Source organism: Gallinula chloropus, assembly GCF_964237585.1.
Source record: "Gallinula chloropus genome assembly, chromosome: 2".
NCBI lineage: Eukaryota > Metazoa > Chordata > Aves > Gruiformes > Rallidae > Gallinula > Gallinula chloropus.
In genome coordinates, this window is record NC_140086.1 from 19,941,598 (window position 1) to 19,960,225 (window position 18,628).

At 37.6% G+C, this 18,628-nt stretch overlaps 1 protein-coding gene across 1 annotated transcript in view; it reads right to left on the bottom strand.

Moving 5' to 3' along the window:
* Positions 1–1,303: 1,303 nt before the first annotated feature.
* The window catches only part of EMC2 (ER membrane protein complex subunit 2), a 41,835-nt gene continuing 24,510 nt past the window's right edge, over positions 1,304–18,628 (bottom strand). Inside the window, exons 6-11 of the mRNA XM_084260441.1 lie at positions 14,797–14,882; positions 14,565–14,624; positions 12,103–12,184; positions 10,850–10,960; positions 8,274–8,378; positions 1,304–1,697 (exon numbers count right to left, since the gene is read on the bottom strand). Of these exons, the coding sequence (XP_084116567.1) occupies positions 1,611–1,697; positions 8,274–8,378; positions 10,850–10,960; positions 12,103–12,184; positions 14,565–14,624; positions 14,797–14,882 (531 nt within the window). The 3' untranslated portion in view covers positions 1,304–1,610. The remainder of the gene's footprint in view (positions 1,698–8,273; positions 8,379–10,849; positions 10,961–12,102; positions 12,185–14,564; positions 14,625–14,796; positions 14,883–18,628) is intronic.

Genomic DNA, 18,628 nt, shown 5'->3' on the forward strand with positions numbered 1-18,628 from the left:
TACTGTGCTGCATTTGCAGGTTTGTGTTTCAGCAGGACTGAATTCAGTTACGATTCTACACACAATTAGTTTGCACAGCATAGCACCCATCCTGTCACGCTATCCTACTCCAACCTACTCCTGGGATTATGGGAATTTGATTTTACATGTTTATAAAGGCACAGTTTCATGCAACAACCAGCATGTTGTTTACATGTTACACACATTTTCAAGCTCTGAACTCACAAGGGAAGTTTTTGTTGCTGCTTTGTTTTTAAGCAGGAGCTCAGCTTTGCTTTAGTACATCAAGTCCAGGGTGATAAAAAAAGGACATTTTAACACACAGCCTTTAACCTACCCGTCTGTACAGAGGAGGCAGTATAAAATCTCAAACTCAGCTCAGCTTGAAGGACGGTAACAGTCATGGAAATGGCACTGCAGTATTTTTATTAGTATTTGCCAAGGGTACATTGCTGCTGTTATGCAGTTGTACAGAAGCCATGATAAGTGAAATGACAGCTATGTGCCTGAACTGCCACTGTACACAGCTGAACACCACCCAGAATGATCAAACTGCAAAATCCACGAATTCAGGTGTTTGACTAATTCTCTGAGTAAACAAACAAGTGCCTAAAGGCAAACACGATATATAGGTACAGTGTGCTACTGCTTTATGCTAATGGTGTAAATACACTCCTATCCTTCAGTAAGGACTGAGCAATCTGCCTCATCCTCGCAGTCCTCTAACACTTGCGGAGGAGCTCCTTTGACTGTGGAGAAGCTACTACACCACAGGTTACAACTCAGCGGAGGGGCACCCATATGCAGGTACAAAATCAGCACAGACCAGCACGCAGCCTTGCATTTGGAAGGTTTTGAAATTCCTGGTGTGGAACATACCGTACAACAAAGGACACACAAAATATAAAATGAAGTGCATATGCGTGTACTGATTGGGGAACCACGTGGACACGGAAACATCTGCCCACAAAGCCACAGAGAAGTCTATCTTTGGCCGTAAGCCAGCGCAAGAGCCTCTCTGAAGCAAAGTACACAGTTAAGTTTTCTCCATCTCCTCAGCCCTGGATATATCAATTCCATAATAAAAACATTAGCATCACCTTTTTTTCTCTAATAAAATATATATTCCTAATCACTCCTTGTTGTATGGGAAATGTTTACCAGAAAGTGTACATCTGTAGCATGCTTGTACTCTTAAATATGCAAATAAGATAAAAATTTCTAACATATGTTATTCGCCTACATATATAGATTTGCAATTTCCATTTGCAAGTCAAATAAATCAGTCTTTTTCTTTTAATCATTTAACAAGTTTATTTCACAAATTATGGCTTAAAAGTGGGTCCTGTTGATACAAAAATCTGAAGAGACTGATATGCAGCCTATGTCATTTCTTTCTGTTGCCTTTGTGGGTAAGTTACTCCTTTCAGTGAGTATTCATCACATTTCTCATAGCAGCAATAAATAGGTGTTTTTCTTTTCATAAAACATTATTTCAGATAGCACGTTAATCAATACAAAATTAACTTTTAATAGCACTAATGTAACCCATGGGCCATGACAGGTTGATCATGGAATTGGAAAATTCAGTACTAGATCTCTACGCCAACCTAGGACTGTGTGATCTGCAGGGTCTCCAACATGTCTTCTACTGCCTTCAAAGAGTATTTAGTTTCTTTCTTGCTGCGACCTGCGAACTAAACAACAACAAAAAATGACCGTTACTTGTCATACATCAGAAATTCTGTGCAGATCCTCTACAAACAGCAGTTCTAAAGATTAAGAACCAAAAATTTACTCTAATTGGTATAAAACCTAAAGCACAGGCCCTTCCTTATTACACTGAAACTCAGCATTTTTGTTAGAATACAGGCTGTACCACTCTTCCCCTAACAAAAGAACTCCTTGGTTTCACTCATGTGCTCTGAATTCGAATATTCAGCACTAAAAAATGCTCCACTTTGAAACGTAACATTTCTCTGAATAGAGATCTTCCTGTTGGTCTGTTTGCTCTGTAAATTTGAACATAATTTTTATTCCAGACTTGAATTTTGTATGTGATCCAAATTAGATTATATTCATAATTTAAATAGTAGCAAGACTTGGACCTGTTCTTTAAGCTAATCTGTTTTCTATTTTTGTTATAGCGAGCCAATCTACTATAAAATAATTCAGTCATCATATAATTATATTTTATGATTCAAAGTAACTGTGAGTAATGACCTTGTATTCGACTGTAACCTACTATTACAAGAGCAACTGCAGAGAGCATTTGAAATAAAGCCTGTCTTGATAACAAAGAAAAATACAGCTTAATAAATACTACTTATGGATTTAGATTCCCTAAGCCACATGCAGCCAAGTTTGGGAAAGGAAGAGGTAGAAGGGTTGGAGACGTTCATCACCCCATGCTGACCTCAAAAGGGGTTTTCTAACTGTACTGATGATTCCCATCACTCATCAGCAATATTTAACCCAGTGGATTTACTAAGTTGGTCTTCAGTGAAATGAAACTCTCAACCATTTTTAATCCACCTGCACTAAAAAGTTTTGCATTTTGGGTTGGGAGGGGTGTTAAAGAAACTATAGTAGGAACTATAACTTGCTGCTAGTAAAGCTGCCTTTTCCATGCCTAAATGTTAACATCTAAACACTCAATAAATTTCGATGTAATGTTTTTTATTTCAAATACCACTGGTGTCTTGCATAGTTAGTCCTTGATTTATAATGTGTCCCTTTTCTCTTGTAATTAACTTAATTTAGCAAACTCTTCATGACCTGTTAAGAAAGATTAAGTCATCAAACCCAGGTAATATCACACCAGGAACAAGCTGCAGGACCTGTTAACCTGCTTTTGACCCCCAGGCTACAATCTAACACTGTGATTCCCAATCAGTACTGGGTTCTGAAAAAAAAAAAAAAGTTTTGGCACTGTAAATGAAACACTATTTCAAATTAAATAGTTAGGAGAATGAAATATCATTATTGTGACAGCACTTTACAGTTAAGAGACATACTGATAACACTGTATTTTCGTATTTCATATTCAGTGGTGAACTGATATGCCACATTTTGACTCTAGCAGTGTGTATAAACCCATTCTTCAGGTTGTGCAGTTTCTATAATGACCTGATAATAGTCAGCTTCAGAGGAGAATCAAACTTTTGCTTGGATCTGACTTCACGCAATATCCTCTTTTTATTCACGCTAAACATGAGTCCCAAACAGAAATCTGGGGAGTCCACACCCCTTTATATAAAAACCAAACAGAAAATGAAAAAATAGAACTTGAAATCCTCGACTGAAATGGTTTTTTTCAATTCAAAGCATTTGGTGATTTCAGTAAAAAGTGCAGAAGCTTGAAGACACTGTGGTCAAAAAGCACGCCTGGCAACACACACGGAAAGCATGCAGAGGAAAGCTTCAAAATAAGAAGAATTTTACTTATTTTACTTCTCTTCAGGGACACCGAAAGCAAAACTGACATAAGACATTAGTTTAAAAAATGTTACTTGCTAATTTCAAGAGTAGCTGCCTTCACAGGACTGACGTGTGCTTTAAGCTGAACAAATAAAACCAAACTCTGCGTCATAACAAACAGAAGTATACTTGGAAATGTAATCACTTCAAATTTGCCCTGACGAACAATTATTTTGTCTATTCTGCCATTACACAGCAATTTGACTGATTGAGCCGGAATCCATTGCTTAAAATCATGATTTAATTTTCTGTTTCCCAAATGGTTTGTAACAAAATCACCTCTCCAAACCTAAATAACACGCGGACCGCTAACACAGAAGAATTTAGCAATGGGCCCAAGAAGCATGGATCTGGAAAATCACTGCGAGGAGGATCGCATTAAAGATTTTTCTGAGCATTAATCAAACTAGCCTGCCTCTGCTGAAACCCTTCTGCCAGAGGACATGCTAAACCAATTACCTAATTGAAGGGCGCTAGGTAGCCATATTTTGTTTCGGTGTTAAAATAACTGTGACTCATGTCCTCAGTCTCAACAGAAACGTTCTTCGCAGGGTCTGCACAGAAAGAATAATCCAGTTTCCCAGTGATAAGCAAAAGTAAGCTTATCACAATATTAAATTTACAATAATTCTTTGAATAATTAGTTACTTCAGTAACATCTAGAATAAAAGATTAATTTTATTGGGGTTTTTTTCTCCACTCAGTCAATTAAATTTAAGTGGCCTGGAGAATAACGACCTTTCTTTTTTTTTTTCAGAGCATGTGTTAGCAGCCAGGAATTCCAGCTCCATGCAGCAGCCCTAGCCACAAAACCTTTCTGTCTTTCTCTGAAAGTTTACCTTTCTCCTAGATGGGGCACAGTTGAGAAGTACTAATCACCACAGAGGGTTACATCTTTAATATCAAATAAGTATTTTAACCAGAAAAATACATGCCTGTATTTTTCACATAATTATTTAACTATTCTTTAGCACCATATTTTCTTGTAAAGAAACTGCTGTGCAGTCTAACCAACACTGGTGAAAGCAAGGTTTTCTTTTTACACCCAAAGGTTATTTTCTTAAAATGAGAATAAACTGAAAAGCTCGTCTGCTTCCATACAGGAATGCACAGGAAAAGCAAAAGTCTAGAGCCAAAGCTAACTGCCTAGATGGGAGAGTAAATTGAAAGAAGGGGACCAGTAAAAATATTTCAAGTAAATTGCATATAAAATTAAAAAATGCAACTATAGCCAGCGCTGAATTTGAAAAATAAAGGTAGTTTTCTAAAATTACTGAGCAAACTGCTGGCAATTCAAGTTCAAACCAAACTGACAATGCAGAAATATCTCACAGTAACATAATTGCTCAAAAAGAAACTTTTTAATTTATAACTTCATATTTTAAAGTCACAAATTCATGTAATTTGTTTAGGCACCCAAGTCAGGATTCTAAATGCACCTTATTCTCTAGACCGGAATAACTGCATTTAATAGTGTAGTCCAACTAATAAAACATGTCAATGCCAAGCTCAACAAGCTCTTAAGGCTCTTATTACACTTTGAAAAGCGCTTTGGATACTGCAAGGAAAGTGGGGAGGATTTATAGAGATAATATAAGTATCTAGTTAAAACCTGGCTAGACAACCCTGCAACAGCAGAATGCTGTAAGGGCTTCCACTGGCAAAACCAACCCAGGTTTTATCCGTAGGTCCAAAAGACAACAATTTCCAAACCTCAATGCACTAATGGAGCAACAAATCAATACTGACTCATAGGGGAAACTGCCACCTACTACATCACCAAACACCCTGTGCTGTAGCGCTCGGATGTTGTAAGTCTCTGACAAACACCGGAGTGGCCAAACCCTTCTGCAGTCATGTAACAAGCTCAGCAGGGTTGGGCTGGAGCAGTCCTGTCCAGCTGTGGTCACTAGAGCTTCTTGTGGCACTCATGTGAAGAGGAAGGGGGTCTTCACACCGTTTGCTTGCCAAAACCTAGCTTCAGTGCTTACATTCTCTATATAGCTCAATTCCCCCTGCAATCCCAGCGAGATACAGTGTGCATCACTCTGTGTCTCAAACAGCTAAAAAGCAGCTGAAGTACGCGATGTGTTACAAAAGTATGAAGTCACAAAGAAGTTACGACATGTGTTTTAAATATACCTTAGTTGTGTTAACATGATCTCTTCTGGTAAGCATCAACCACAAATGCTTAATGTAGGTTGCAGAAGTTTCACAGTAACAGTGGAATTGCACTTTCCAGTAAGTACCGGGTTTGCGTGGTAAGGTTTTGGCAGATGGGGGGCTGCAGCGGTGGCTTCTGTGAGAAGCTGCTAGGAGCTTCCCCCTTCTGACAGAGCCAATGTCAGCTGTCTCAAAGATGGACTCACTGCTGGCCAAGGCTGAGACCATCAGCAGTGGTGGCACCATCTCTGGAATAACAGGGGATAAGAAGGGGAAAACAACAGTAATTGCAGCTGGACAGAGGAGTGAGACTATGCGAGACAAACAACTTTGCAGACACCAAGGTCAGTGAAGAAGGAAGGGGAGCAGATGTTCCAAATGCTGGAGCAGAGATTTCCCCTGTGCTGGAGCTGGTTCCTGGTAGGACCACTGGCCCCACAGAAAGAGGAGCCCACGTTGGAGCAGGTTTGCTGGTAGGACTTGTCGGGGAGCCATGCAGGAGCAGTCTGGGCCTGAAGGTCTGCACCCCATGGAAGGGGCCCCATGCTGGAGCAGTTGGTGAAGAAACTGCAGCCCATAGAAAAGATTCATGTTTGAAAAGTTTGTGGAGGACTGTGACCCTGTGTTTGAGCAGGGGAAAAGTGTGCAGAGTCTGCCTCTTCAGGAGGAAGGAGCAGCAGAGACAATGTGTAGAACTGAATCCTAACCCCCATTCCCCATCCCTGTGCTGCTGGCAGAGGAGGGAGAGAAATGGGAAGTGAAATTGAGCCCAGGAAGAAGGGAGAGGTGGAGGGAGGTGTTTTAAGATTTGAGTTTATTTCTCATTACTCTACTTCAATTTGTTTGGTTATATATTAAACTAATTTTCCCAATTTGAGTATATTTTACCCATAATGGTAATTGGTGAATGATCTCCCTGTCCTTATCTCGACCCATGAGTCTTTCATTATATTTTCTGTCCCCTGTCCAGTTGGGGATGGACACAGACAGAGGAGCTTGGGTGGGTACCTGGCCTTCAGTCAGGGTCAACCCATCATACAGTAAAACCACCAAACCAACCCCACCTCCCCGCAAAATACCACCACTATTCCAAATACAATTTATATTTTGTTAGAGACAATGTGATGTTAACAGAAAACCATGTGGAGAGAAAAAAAGGAAAAAAAAAAACCCAAACAAAGACAAGCTTATCTAGCTGTGAGTCAAGCATCTACAGACTTCACAATTAAACTTGCATTACATATATAACCAGGAGATGCCTATTTCTAAGTCTTAATTTTGGTATGCCACCACTCCATAGCCAACACTGGTTTTACATTTCCATCCTGATGCACCCTGAAAGGGGTGGGTGTTCCCCAAAAGTGTTAACAGGTTTCTAATGGTGCTCTGAACTATATACCTATGTCACAGTATTTGCTTAAAATGTTTTTAACACCCCTCTAATCTAAGCAGTTTGCTTTTTAAAGATGCAAAACATGGAATAGTAATTTTCACTCAAAATACACACATCTATTAAAACCCGTTTTGTTCTACCAATGGCAAATCCATGGTGTACTCTCGTATTTAAGGGGTTTTTTCTGAGGGTTTCTTGTCTGGTTGGTTTTTAAGTCCTGCAATACTTGAGTTTTCCATCAATATTGTGCTTACAGGATGTCAGATGTACTGAAGGCAAGAAAAGTCCTGCTTATTTATGGGAAATCAAACAAAATTGTTAATTCATATACACCTCGCTGTCACAGGCACATAAACCATTAATTAAAGAAAAGCAGGGAGTCATTTAAGTAGAAAAACAGAGAAGTAAACTTCTAGGCACACAAGTATAAAATGCTTAATTATGTCCTCAGGGATACAGTATTCTTTGCTGTAAAGCACAGTCAGATGCTGCAAGGCCAATCAAGGGAAATGGAGAATACTTCAAAGTTGTAATACATCAAAGCTACATCAGCCAAGAGGAGCTGCACTCTTGGCAATGAAATCACATACAGGGGACTAAGAAAACTGCATTGGCCACAGAAGAAAATCCTAACTTAATTCCATAATAGATGGAGCTGGTCAAAAGGCTATTTAGAAAAATGAACTGAAACAGCAACAGCAAGAGAAAAATCAAATACTGTGTTCTGACACTGAAATATCACAGAGAAAAAGGAGTATTGCGTGTATAAAGTCTTCACATTTAATACCAACTTTTTTTCTCAGAAAAAGTTCTGGGGAGAACTGGACAGTATGATGTTGATGTTCTGGATTACTTATACATAAACTTTAATTGGTAGATCATTAATAATAGCTACAAGGGAGTCAAACAGACACACCATGTTTGGCATGCACAGGCAGCAGACAGAACCTATGAGCTAAAACATGTTTTCATTCATAGTTTTGAAAAAAATATAGAGGCTTATAATACAAAAGTAAATATAGATGTTTATGCATAACTTTTCAAATAGCTGAAAAGATTCCTACTGACTTCATTAAGCTTTGACTGTGGCCCACAAAGACTATCAACCTTGCTTCCAGGAAATCAAGCAGAATCCAAGCAAATTACATGTCCCAGCTAACCTCTTGAACAGCAGTTGATAAAAATGCAGAGAACTACCGAGCATGTTAAGTGTGTAACAAAACAATGATGTACTAACCTGGTATGCTCTATTTATTTGGTTAGCTGCCCAGCTGGCATATTTCATATTATCTTTCTTCATTTTTGCACTTGCTTTTGGATTGGAAGCAATATGGCTGGCAGACTAGGAATACAAAAATAAAAATCAGTTTTACAAACTGAGAGATTCAGCATCTTTGCATTCAAAGCCCCACACACAGTGATGGAGTGAAAAAGACAAAAAATAATAAAACCCCTTACTGGTAAACAGCATTCAATTAAGAATCAGTTAAACTTTCCAGACAATTGTTTGTTCTAACTAAAGCTGAACTAGACTTCAGTTCAGCTGTGTGCTGAGTTAGGAACACACCATGGATACGACCAGTTAATCCAATCTGCTTTCCCTACAGCAAGAGTTATGAATTAGTTTTCCCCATTTAATTGTCACCAGAGACAATATAAAATAGAACACTTGTGTGTCCAAACCACCATTAAAAACATTACATTCTCCCCTGGGGCACCAGAAAAAACATTTTAAAAGCAAGTCATAAACATTTTAAAAGAACTCATGGGCATACATAAACTAAGCCCATCTTCACCTGAAAAAAAAAAAAAAAGATTACTTAAGAACCAAACAATTTGCAAGGAATCATTGGTACTCTCTCCCAGAACATCTTTCTATGAAGCAGCTGAATGGAAAGAACCATAGAACGCTACTCTCACCCATAGTATCATAGAATGGCCTGGGTTGGAAGGGACCCCAAGGACCATAGAGCTCCAACCCCCCTGCCACAGGCAGGGACACCAACCTCCAGGCCTGGATCTACACAAGGCTGCCCAGGGCCCCATCCAACCTGGCCTTGAACACCTTCAGGGACGGGGCATCCACTACTTCTCTGGGCAGCCCGTTCCAGCACCTCACCACTCTCTCTGTAAAAAACCTCCCCCTAATATCTAATCTAAACCTTCCTTCCTTTAGTTTTAATCCATTCCCCCTTGTCCTGCCATTGTCTATCCTTTTAAAAATCTCCTCCTGCTTATAAGCTCCCTTCAGGTACTGGAAGGCTGTAATGATTCTATGATTCTATGAATCAATGAAGAATACTCACAGAAGATTTTAAAAAGGAGCACAGAAGCAAATGCCTACTTGAATACCACATTTCAAACTCAGTAATGTTCCCTTACAGCTATTTCTCTGAAACTACCTCCAGGAATGGGAGAGGAGCAGCTTTGTCAAAGCAGCAGCCTCCTCAAACTCAGGAACATTTTCTCTGATGCCATGCCTGCATGAATTGAATTGGTGACCTGTCAGGGTCCTAAGATGAGGCATCATTCTGGTTTCTGGAATTCATCGAAGTACTGACCAGTTTCCTCAGAAGACATGGCTGAAAGCCTTTGGGAAGAATTTACTAGGTCATTCTCTGGAAACTGCAAACACTGGGCATTTCTGTCAAGTACAAAAGCAGCAGCCACAGCAAAAATAGATCTTAAAGCCTGGAAAAAACTGAAGAACTGAAACAGAGCATACACACATTTTCTGCAGTAACAAGCTTGTAATATGCAAATTGGGGCTTAGGTGTATGAATTTCAGGCACAGACAAAACAAATAGTTTCTCAAACGCTTCGGTCACATTAGCCAAAGTTGCTAGCCAGATCATCACAGATTATAGGTTCTAAACCTACTTTACAGACTGAAAGTAACAGGCAGGATGTAAGATCTGACAGAGTATAAGCCAAAACTGGCCACAATAAACCCCAAATCCTGTTCCAAAATCAGGTTAGGCCAAAGAACAGATTTGCTGCAAAACTTACTCTTAAAAAGCTAAATGACATAAGGACCAGGAAGAGGTCAGTCTTCTTGAATATAAAATCACAAACCCAAGAACCCCTGCAGATAGGCTGAGATTAGGTCCATGTTTCTTTAAGTCTTAAAGGTGATGCCCTACAAGTCCTTGAAAGGAATCTCCTATTGCCTGGTATTTATAGGAAGCCTCAAAGTTATCTGATATGTTTCTGTAAACTATCCCCCTTCCCAAGAGACAAAGGATGGCTTAGAATTATTATTTTTTTAAAAATAAAATATATGGAGAACATTTCTGGGTTTGTCCTTAAAAAGATCTTTTAAAAGATCTAAGATCTAAAGTAAGATCTTCAATAGAGGCCTTAGTATCTTTGGACAAACTGAAGAACTGGTGCCAGTACATTCTACCCACAGTTACTGTAGTCATGGCAGTGCTCAAGCCAACAGTGCTGTGCAAGCTAAAGACTCCTGTTGAAATTGAAAGTAGAAAGATTGTATTTAGAAACGGGGGTGGTGGTACTATCAAGCAGTCACCATCCTGTATGAGGAATATGGCTTTAAATCATTTTTTAAGAATTTACCTTCACACGCCAATAATTACAATCTTTTTGAAAACATGGGCAAGATTTAAAGGTTAAGACGACATAAAACTGTCCATACTAAGTATTTAAAACCAGAGTCTTGGTTATTACATTAAACCAAAAGGGAGAAAAAAAAAAATCACAACTCCCCCCCCCAGCAAATGGTAAAGGATATTATACGTGCATAAAACCACATTCAAAATGATAATATAGAAAATATATAATCATGCTTACCATGTAAAGTCCAAACAAAGCCCTCATATTTCTGTTGTTGAGCTTCAGTGCTTGTGCAAAATATTTTCTTGATAGCTCAAGGTTTTCAAGCCCCCCTTGAGTGTATTTAACCTGTAAAAAATATAAGGTCCTGAAACTTGCCCGTCATCCATACATCAGGCATTCACTCCTGAAACAAAGGTACTGTGAAACTTGAGTTTTGTTTCACATGATATTTCAAATCAGGTTAAGTCCTATCAAAGGCCAAATACTGGCTCAGGAGAAATCTGAGCTCTTTTCAATATAAAACTGGTAAAATATTTAACTATAGGAGAAAAAAAAAAAAAAGCACCAACATTAATTAATTTACTGCTACAAGAATAAAAAGTTACTATTTTGCACTTGCACATACTTACAACCTTGGGTTAGTCTCTGCTGAGAAGCAGCACAAAGTTTTAAATGCTGAAGCTAAATCCTGACTGCTGTAAATCCATCCTAACTCTATATTCCTTCCACACAGCATTACACCAGCACACAAACCTACAGAATGCCTGTCATTACATATTCAGCTGCAAAACAGCTCACACAGTTTAGAAGATTACTCCATTGTTTTTATAACCGTGTTGCCTGTTAAGCTGACTGACAAAAAGAGGGATAAATACAAGAAGACATGCTTCAGTCTGTCTACCAGAAAGTTATTTGGATTTTCAAGTTTTAATATTAACCAATTCTTATCACATTAAAAAAAACCTAATTAAAACAATTCTAAGCAATTAACAATGTAATGTATAATGTAGCAAAACAATAATACACATCTGAAAAAAAGAGTGCAAATGGCTAAAATCTTGAGCTAAGGGCCTTTCTCCCCTAGAGCTCTTTCAGGCAAAATTTCCTACGTGGCTTCCAAGATCTGGCTCCACAATAACAGGCAATATATCACAACCTTTGAGGCAGCGTTGCTGGGGAAAAATTTAACTTCTCATGCACTTAATTTGAAAAGTGCATAAACACTTCAACAAGAATAGCTCATTTAAAATGAATTGTTATCTTTAATAATTTCTGCTCTTACTCTTAAATTTAGCTTGGTCACACTGAGTAAGAAAACACAGTTTTCTTAACATGTTAAGTTCTAGAAGAAGTTAATGTTCTTTGTGTACTCTCTTAAATCTCCCAGGGAAAAATTAAAGAAACATTTTTATTCCATTTTCACCACTTCAGTAACATAAAAACAGAATATGTATTCAAACATAATTGATTTTTCTGAAAATACTTACTTCAGCATATTGCTGACAGTATAAGTGGTTGTGTGGATTAGTCATCATAAGCTCCTCTAAGCAGAAGGCTGCTTTTGCATAGCTGAGGAATATAAAAAACAGCGACAAAATGAAACAGTGTGCAGTTCTCTGCTTCAGATTCTTTACAGCACAATAAAGAAGTTTTACTTTTCCCCCTATAATTTTATGTAATTCACAATTAAGAAAAAATACTTGTTATTACACAATGGTTGAAACCGCAAGTTACTACTTGTGTGAAAAATATACAAAATCTAATAGTCCAGGAACATGGAACAGCTCATGGAATGCATTTAATATACTCTTTAATTAGTGCCATTTCTGATCACTAAGAGTGAGCAGAAACAGACAGTAAGTACTATAAAACATTAGAACTCAGGCTGCAAAATAGTTCACATTTTTGTACAGGAAAATTTAGCTACTGGAGGATTCAGAAACTCAGCTACAGACCAGAGCACTTCACTGCCAGTTACTTTTACCTGCTCACAGTCAAACACAGAAGTGAGATTCAAAAATATGAAAAAAATGTGAAAATAGCACTGTACCAATATAAATGAGCAGCAACTTATTGCAAAAAAAAAAAAAAAAGGCTGCTATTTGTTTGTTAAAAGAAAGCTTTCAGGAAGCATTAAGTCATCAAGCTAAAATGTATGTAGGCTTATTTAATTATAAAAATATTAGCTTCATAATCTTTCAGGTAATAGAGTTATCTGCAGAATATGCATCTTCTACAGATATGTGATAGCACTGTTACACAGAGTTTATATGATAGGGTTCCAAAATTCAGAGCCGCAGTGTTTATAATGACAGTGTGGGTAGATATTTAATATCAGAGTCAAAGCAATTCAGCAATTATGAGACAGTATTAAGCCATATAATCTGTAAAATCTTGTTTCTTAAAATGAACGTATTGTGGTTTTCTCCTGTGCACATGATAGTCGTGTAAGTATTTCAAATATTAATTTGGGATAAAAGGAGAATCACCTCATTCTCCACAAGCAAAAGCCACAGACCCCGTAAGAGAACAGAGGGTAGAAGTGAGGGCAGTGTAAAGCTTGTACATCTATGTGTTTACAAACAACGGTAACAGCACGGTGATTCACAAGCCAGACCGAATTTGTGACACTGATAAAACATGTATGAATTGTTTCCTTTTTTAATAATTAATTTTTAGTTGCTTTTTAGCCAAAAATCCATTCTCCCTCCTTCCATTTAATCATCAAAATAACAACAAAACCACAAAAATACGGTGAGCAGAGTAAATTTTTTCAATGAACTGGAGAAAGTTCTACATACTATTTTGGAATTACAGACCAAGGCAAATACAAGCAAGCCCAGGTTCTTTCTCAGGTTTTATTACAAAACTTTGTAATAAAGATTATAGTAAACCCCCACAAAACTCCAGTAGTAGAATATGTAAGTTTGCACCACTCACTTTTATACTGACAGATTTGACATGTTTCATTATTTTTTTCTATTTTATTTTATTTTTTAAGTAGCTATTTTCTTGGAAAAATGGCTGGTGAATTTCTCTGAACAAATAGTAATCTGAATACCAAAATTCTAGATTATTCCTTAAGTCAGCATTTGAAAGAGTTTAATAATTATTTTCTTTAAAAATGGGTCGGAAGGAAAAGCGAAGGGGAACAATCTTTTCACATCATAGTGAGAATGGCTGTTTCTTCCTTGAGAATTTGATTCTTTTACTACTCTCTAGAAAGGAAGGAAGGAAACAATATGATATAATTTAGGCTGGGTTAAAGAACTAAAAAGGAGGAGGAAAAAATTATGCCTTTGGGTGGAGGTTAGAATTAATGCTGTGATATTAGAAAACTTGCACTAAGGCTTTGACCTAATCCTCTCACACTGGGATTTCCTCCTGTCACCACAATGATAAAAAAAAAAGCTAACAAAACCATTAAATATCCAATAAGCAAGTTACTACAACATTCAGCATTCTTGATTGCTTTGGGTTTTGTACCCAGGTGACCGGATGCCTCTAACTCTGGATTGACGTTTTGTTTTTTAACGGTTACTAAAGGTTTTTGCAGAGACAGGCTCAAAGAAAATCAGCAAATCAGTTCTGATCAATTGACTTTAGAAGCAAAGAATTAAAACTATAGTAAAAAATGCACTTGAATGAAAAAAATTATGGGAAATAAGTGCTGTCCCTTGGTACATTCAAACATCCTCTTATTTTAAAATATAATTTTTTTAAATACTGAAACATAATGATAATTAAGAAAACTGTTTCAGTTTTATAATCAAATGCCTTCTTAAAGCATTTGGTAGTCAGATAAGGTTGGAATTATTTCCTGCTGATGCCTGTTATATTGGAATGAGACAATCTAACACTAGTTTGTCAAAACAACACTGAGGTCTTTGACTTCCGCAGATTAGGTTTCATTTTAACAGTTTTTACGTGGACTTAGCAAACAACTTACTCATGTTCATTGATGTAAAGTTCTGCAAGTTCATGCCAAGCTTCTTGGTCACCAACAAATCTGTACAGATAAGACATGAGAGGAAAAAGGGAAAATAAAAAAAAGAATGCACAAGGGATTCTGTAAATGACCAGCATGGAAGCAAAAGCGTAAATCAAATGCAAATTCCATTTTAATTAAAAAGTTTTATCAGAATAGCAAAACACAATCCGTATTCTTGTAAGACACTCACTGTTCCAGATACTCATTCAGCTCTCGGATGGCCTCAAGATTTTTCCCTTGGGCTTTTCGAATGGCAATCTTACGCTTTCTTGCTGCCTATGGGTTGACATTAATAAAGGATTAGGGTCTCATAATTCCCTGGGTTTTTGTAAAGAAAGCAATTTGACTGAGCAAATTATTATCTCAATACCAGCAGAATTCCACTGCAGAGCAACTGCTAGGTTGAAGTTTATAAACATACCCTAGGACATCCCACTGAGAGACTGAAAACCTCTTCTGACAATCACATTATGTATGCTTTTCTTTGGAGGCACAAACTGTATGCATTATTTCATTCAAATAAATGATTGTCCAGATTCTGATAATTACAAAACAGCAGGGGATGCTAATCTTCAGCCATTCCAAAGACCCCCACCTTGTCATTCACAGGATCCATGACTATAGGGGAGAGACGGTGACTGAGTCTTAGAGAATCCCACAGATGGATCTTGGTTGTCACTGTGTAAACATGGCTTTCAGCCATTTTTAGACTCTTGTTGGAGTGCTGAATGTCTTCTTTAATTAATATTGACTACACACCAAATTCATAAACAAGTTTCTCATCATTCTTGGAGCACAAAGTACCCCTCAACGAAAAGGGAAGACAAAACAGCCAGTTCAACAGCAAAACCGAGCAGTACTTCAGTATGTGGGTGGAAAATGTATTTCAACATAAACAATATAAAAACGATTTATAAGAATTGTAATTATTTAAATTTTGAACTCAATAGAAGTTGTTACAGACCACCGGGAATAAAGATACACAGAATTTTAACAGTTGATGATTCTGTACTTTAATCCAATATTCCAGTTTCTCAAGTATGTTGTTTACAGTTCTCTAAAAACTGTGTTCAGGCCCCTAGGAGCCGTGAATCAAGGCACCCTTGAGGTGTAACACAAAACAACGGACATCTTCCCAGAAGTCTGACAGTTTGGAGCAAACAGCATTACACCTCAGCCAGCCTGAAAGTCATCCCATCGGGAATCTGACAGAAGGAAACTAAACCCAAGTTCCAGCACAACGTGCCTCAATGGATGAACGCCATCAACCTCCTGCCTTGCCTATGACCCGTTCTCCCGGGTGCTCACAGCCGCTGCAGTCAGACCCAAGAAGACAGATGGTCTGGTGCGCGTGACGTGCCTGCATGTACACACATACTTACATGACATTTCTCTATAATATTAATGGAAAAGAAAAAAAAACCCAAAACGCAGTGCACACTTTTCCAGTAGTGAACTCCCACTGCTTATTTCCCTCAGAGATCTCATCGTTTCAGATCTTATACAGCTGGGTATCACCTCACAGAAGCCTTGAGAGCCCAGGATCAGACAACTCTTCGACAAAACCTTAAATGAGTTTAATCTCTGAATTTAAGAAATGAGCTTGTTCAAGAGATACCTTCCTAAGATAACAGCCACATATACCCTGAAAGAGTTCTTGTATTTTTACAGTAAACATCACCATTCTCTTAAATAATTTCTTAGACTTTCATTGTCATTTGAACAAATGTATTGCTTCCAGAAGAAAGAAGAGTGTAGCATTTAAATAACCCAGTTCAAGATACCAAACCAGCAGGTTTATTCTTTCATTAGAGTTCATTCCCTTCACCTCTCACACAAACGTATGAAAAAACCACAAAAACTCCGTGAAAACGACTCAAGTGAGGAAAAAAATATTTCACTCTTCTGTGTAAACACAAGGCACAGGCAGAGAAAAAAATCATCAGAACGATCAAGAGGCAGCGTGGTGGATTTACCCATAGAGTCATTTTGTTTTCCACGGCTGCTTTGTCAAACTGCAACCTGCGAAGTTACATTCATCATTCTACTTTTACTGGGAGACATTTGGCTAAAAGCCATAACCGAGACTGGAAATTTTAACAGCTGACCACGTTTATCACTGTAACAATAATACATGCTGTTTATTTTATTTTTGGGTTTCTAAAATAAAGATAACAGTGTAATTTTTTTTGTTTTTAAATATGACGAGAATAATCCCAGATGCTTATCATACCGCTACTGTCACTAAATAAACCAGCCAATGAACCAAGCAACACCATTGCTCTCTATCTCGTTTTAAGAGGTCTCAAAACATTTCATAAAGCAGGTCAGCACCCTTGCTATGGTGGGAACACCAGGGCAGTGTCAAACTCACTACCCACGGCTGATATTATTTATACACAGCCCAGTGACCTGCTCACTGAGCCCGAAAACTGAAAGAAGAGAAAGCGGGGATAACAGCGTGCACAGCCAAAGGAGCGTATCATGCAATTATGGCTTATGAAGACAAGGGGGGGTTTAGCAGGTTACAGACTATCTACTTTAAAATGTAGCTTTTGGATTAAAAATCCTATTGTTATTTCTGAAATTTAAAGAGAAAACAATCAAGAGACTGAATTGATCAAAACTAAGTTGCTTGAGATCTGAAATCATTCGTTTAATAAAATAAAATCAATCAATGCCTCTGATAATTTAATTTGCAACAGCAAACGGGAACTGACTATATAAGTCACCAGCTCTTTTCCTTTCTAATACGATTCTTTCAATCATATGTAAGTCAGTCCTCCACAAGTCCAGAAACAGATTTTCTCCACGGTTGTTTTATTTCTACACCACAGCACTCCCAAATAACATAAATCACTGCAACCTCGAGACATGGATTTATGAAACACTGAAAATATTTCGAGTCACAAATATGAAGCAGCAGTTACCTATAACGGGCAAGTCAGATAGTGCAATCAAATAATGAGGATTTTTTAATAACGAGTGGGATTTTTAAAGCAATTATGAACATTTTTCAATCACATAAATTAAATTAAAACACACATATTCTGAATGCATTGCCAAGAGACATACACACAGGTGTTCAGTAGATAATGAAGTATTCAGGTCTCCGATTCCTAGGAGTGATTAAGACAGACTGAAAAATAAAGAAATTAAACAAACCACTATTGCTTTTGTCTTATTCACAGACTATCCTCCCATCTGATTTTTTAGCTTTTCTTTGATTCAAAAATAGTATCAGTTAGTTGTTGGGGTTTTTTTTTTAATAAAAATTGAAATTCATTATGACTCCATTAGTCAATGCTTTAGGAAAAAATGTATATGAAAAGGCCTGCACTAAAACCAGGACATGGGACACACTGTGTGCTGTAAACTTCTAATCCTTCTTCTGATTTATATTGTCTCAGAACCCCTATCTAGCTCCCTGTATGTATCAGCTTCCACCTCTGTGACTGCGGGCTCACACTATGTATGCTTACTGAGCATGAAACTTTACACACACAGCACCAATTTTTCTTTCTTTCCATCAAATATTTTAGCACACAGAACCACTGCCAACACTAACAACCACTTTATCAGACAGAAATAATTATTTTACAAAAACAGGCTGACTCCCACCAATTCTACAGAAGCTTTGCCTGGCATTTATTTCATACATATGATTTATTACCTGCCTTAGTATCAGCTAAGGTAAGAAACCCAGGCCATTTCATGTTTTATTATGTTTCAGGGCTTTGTGTAGTCAAAATCTCATGTTTCAAAATATAAGCTCATTGCAGGACACTAAAAAACTGCAGAATGCAGAGTACAAATCTGTTCAATCATTAATTTTCAAGTCCATTAGGAATGGTCAGGAAAAACCTATTTTTAACTACAAGATTTGAGATTATTTTGAAACCTATGAAGCATCCTACAATAGTTGTAATAATTCTATTAACAAAGACAGAAATGTAACGTTCAAGAGTTATATGTGAACTCTTTGCATTGCAACAGTAAGTTCTTTAAGAACAAGCCTGATG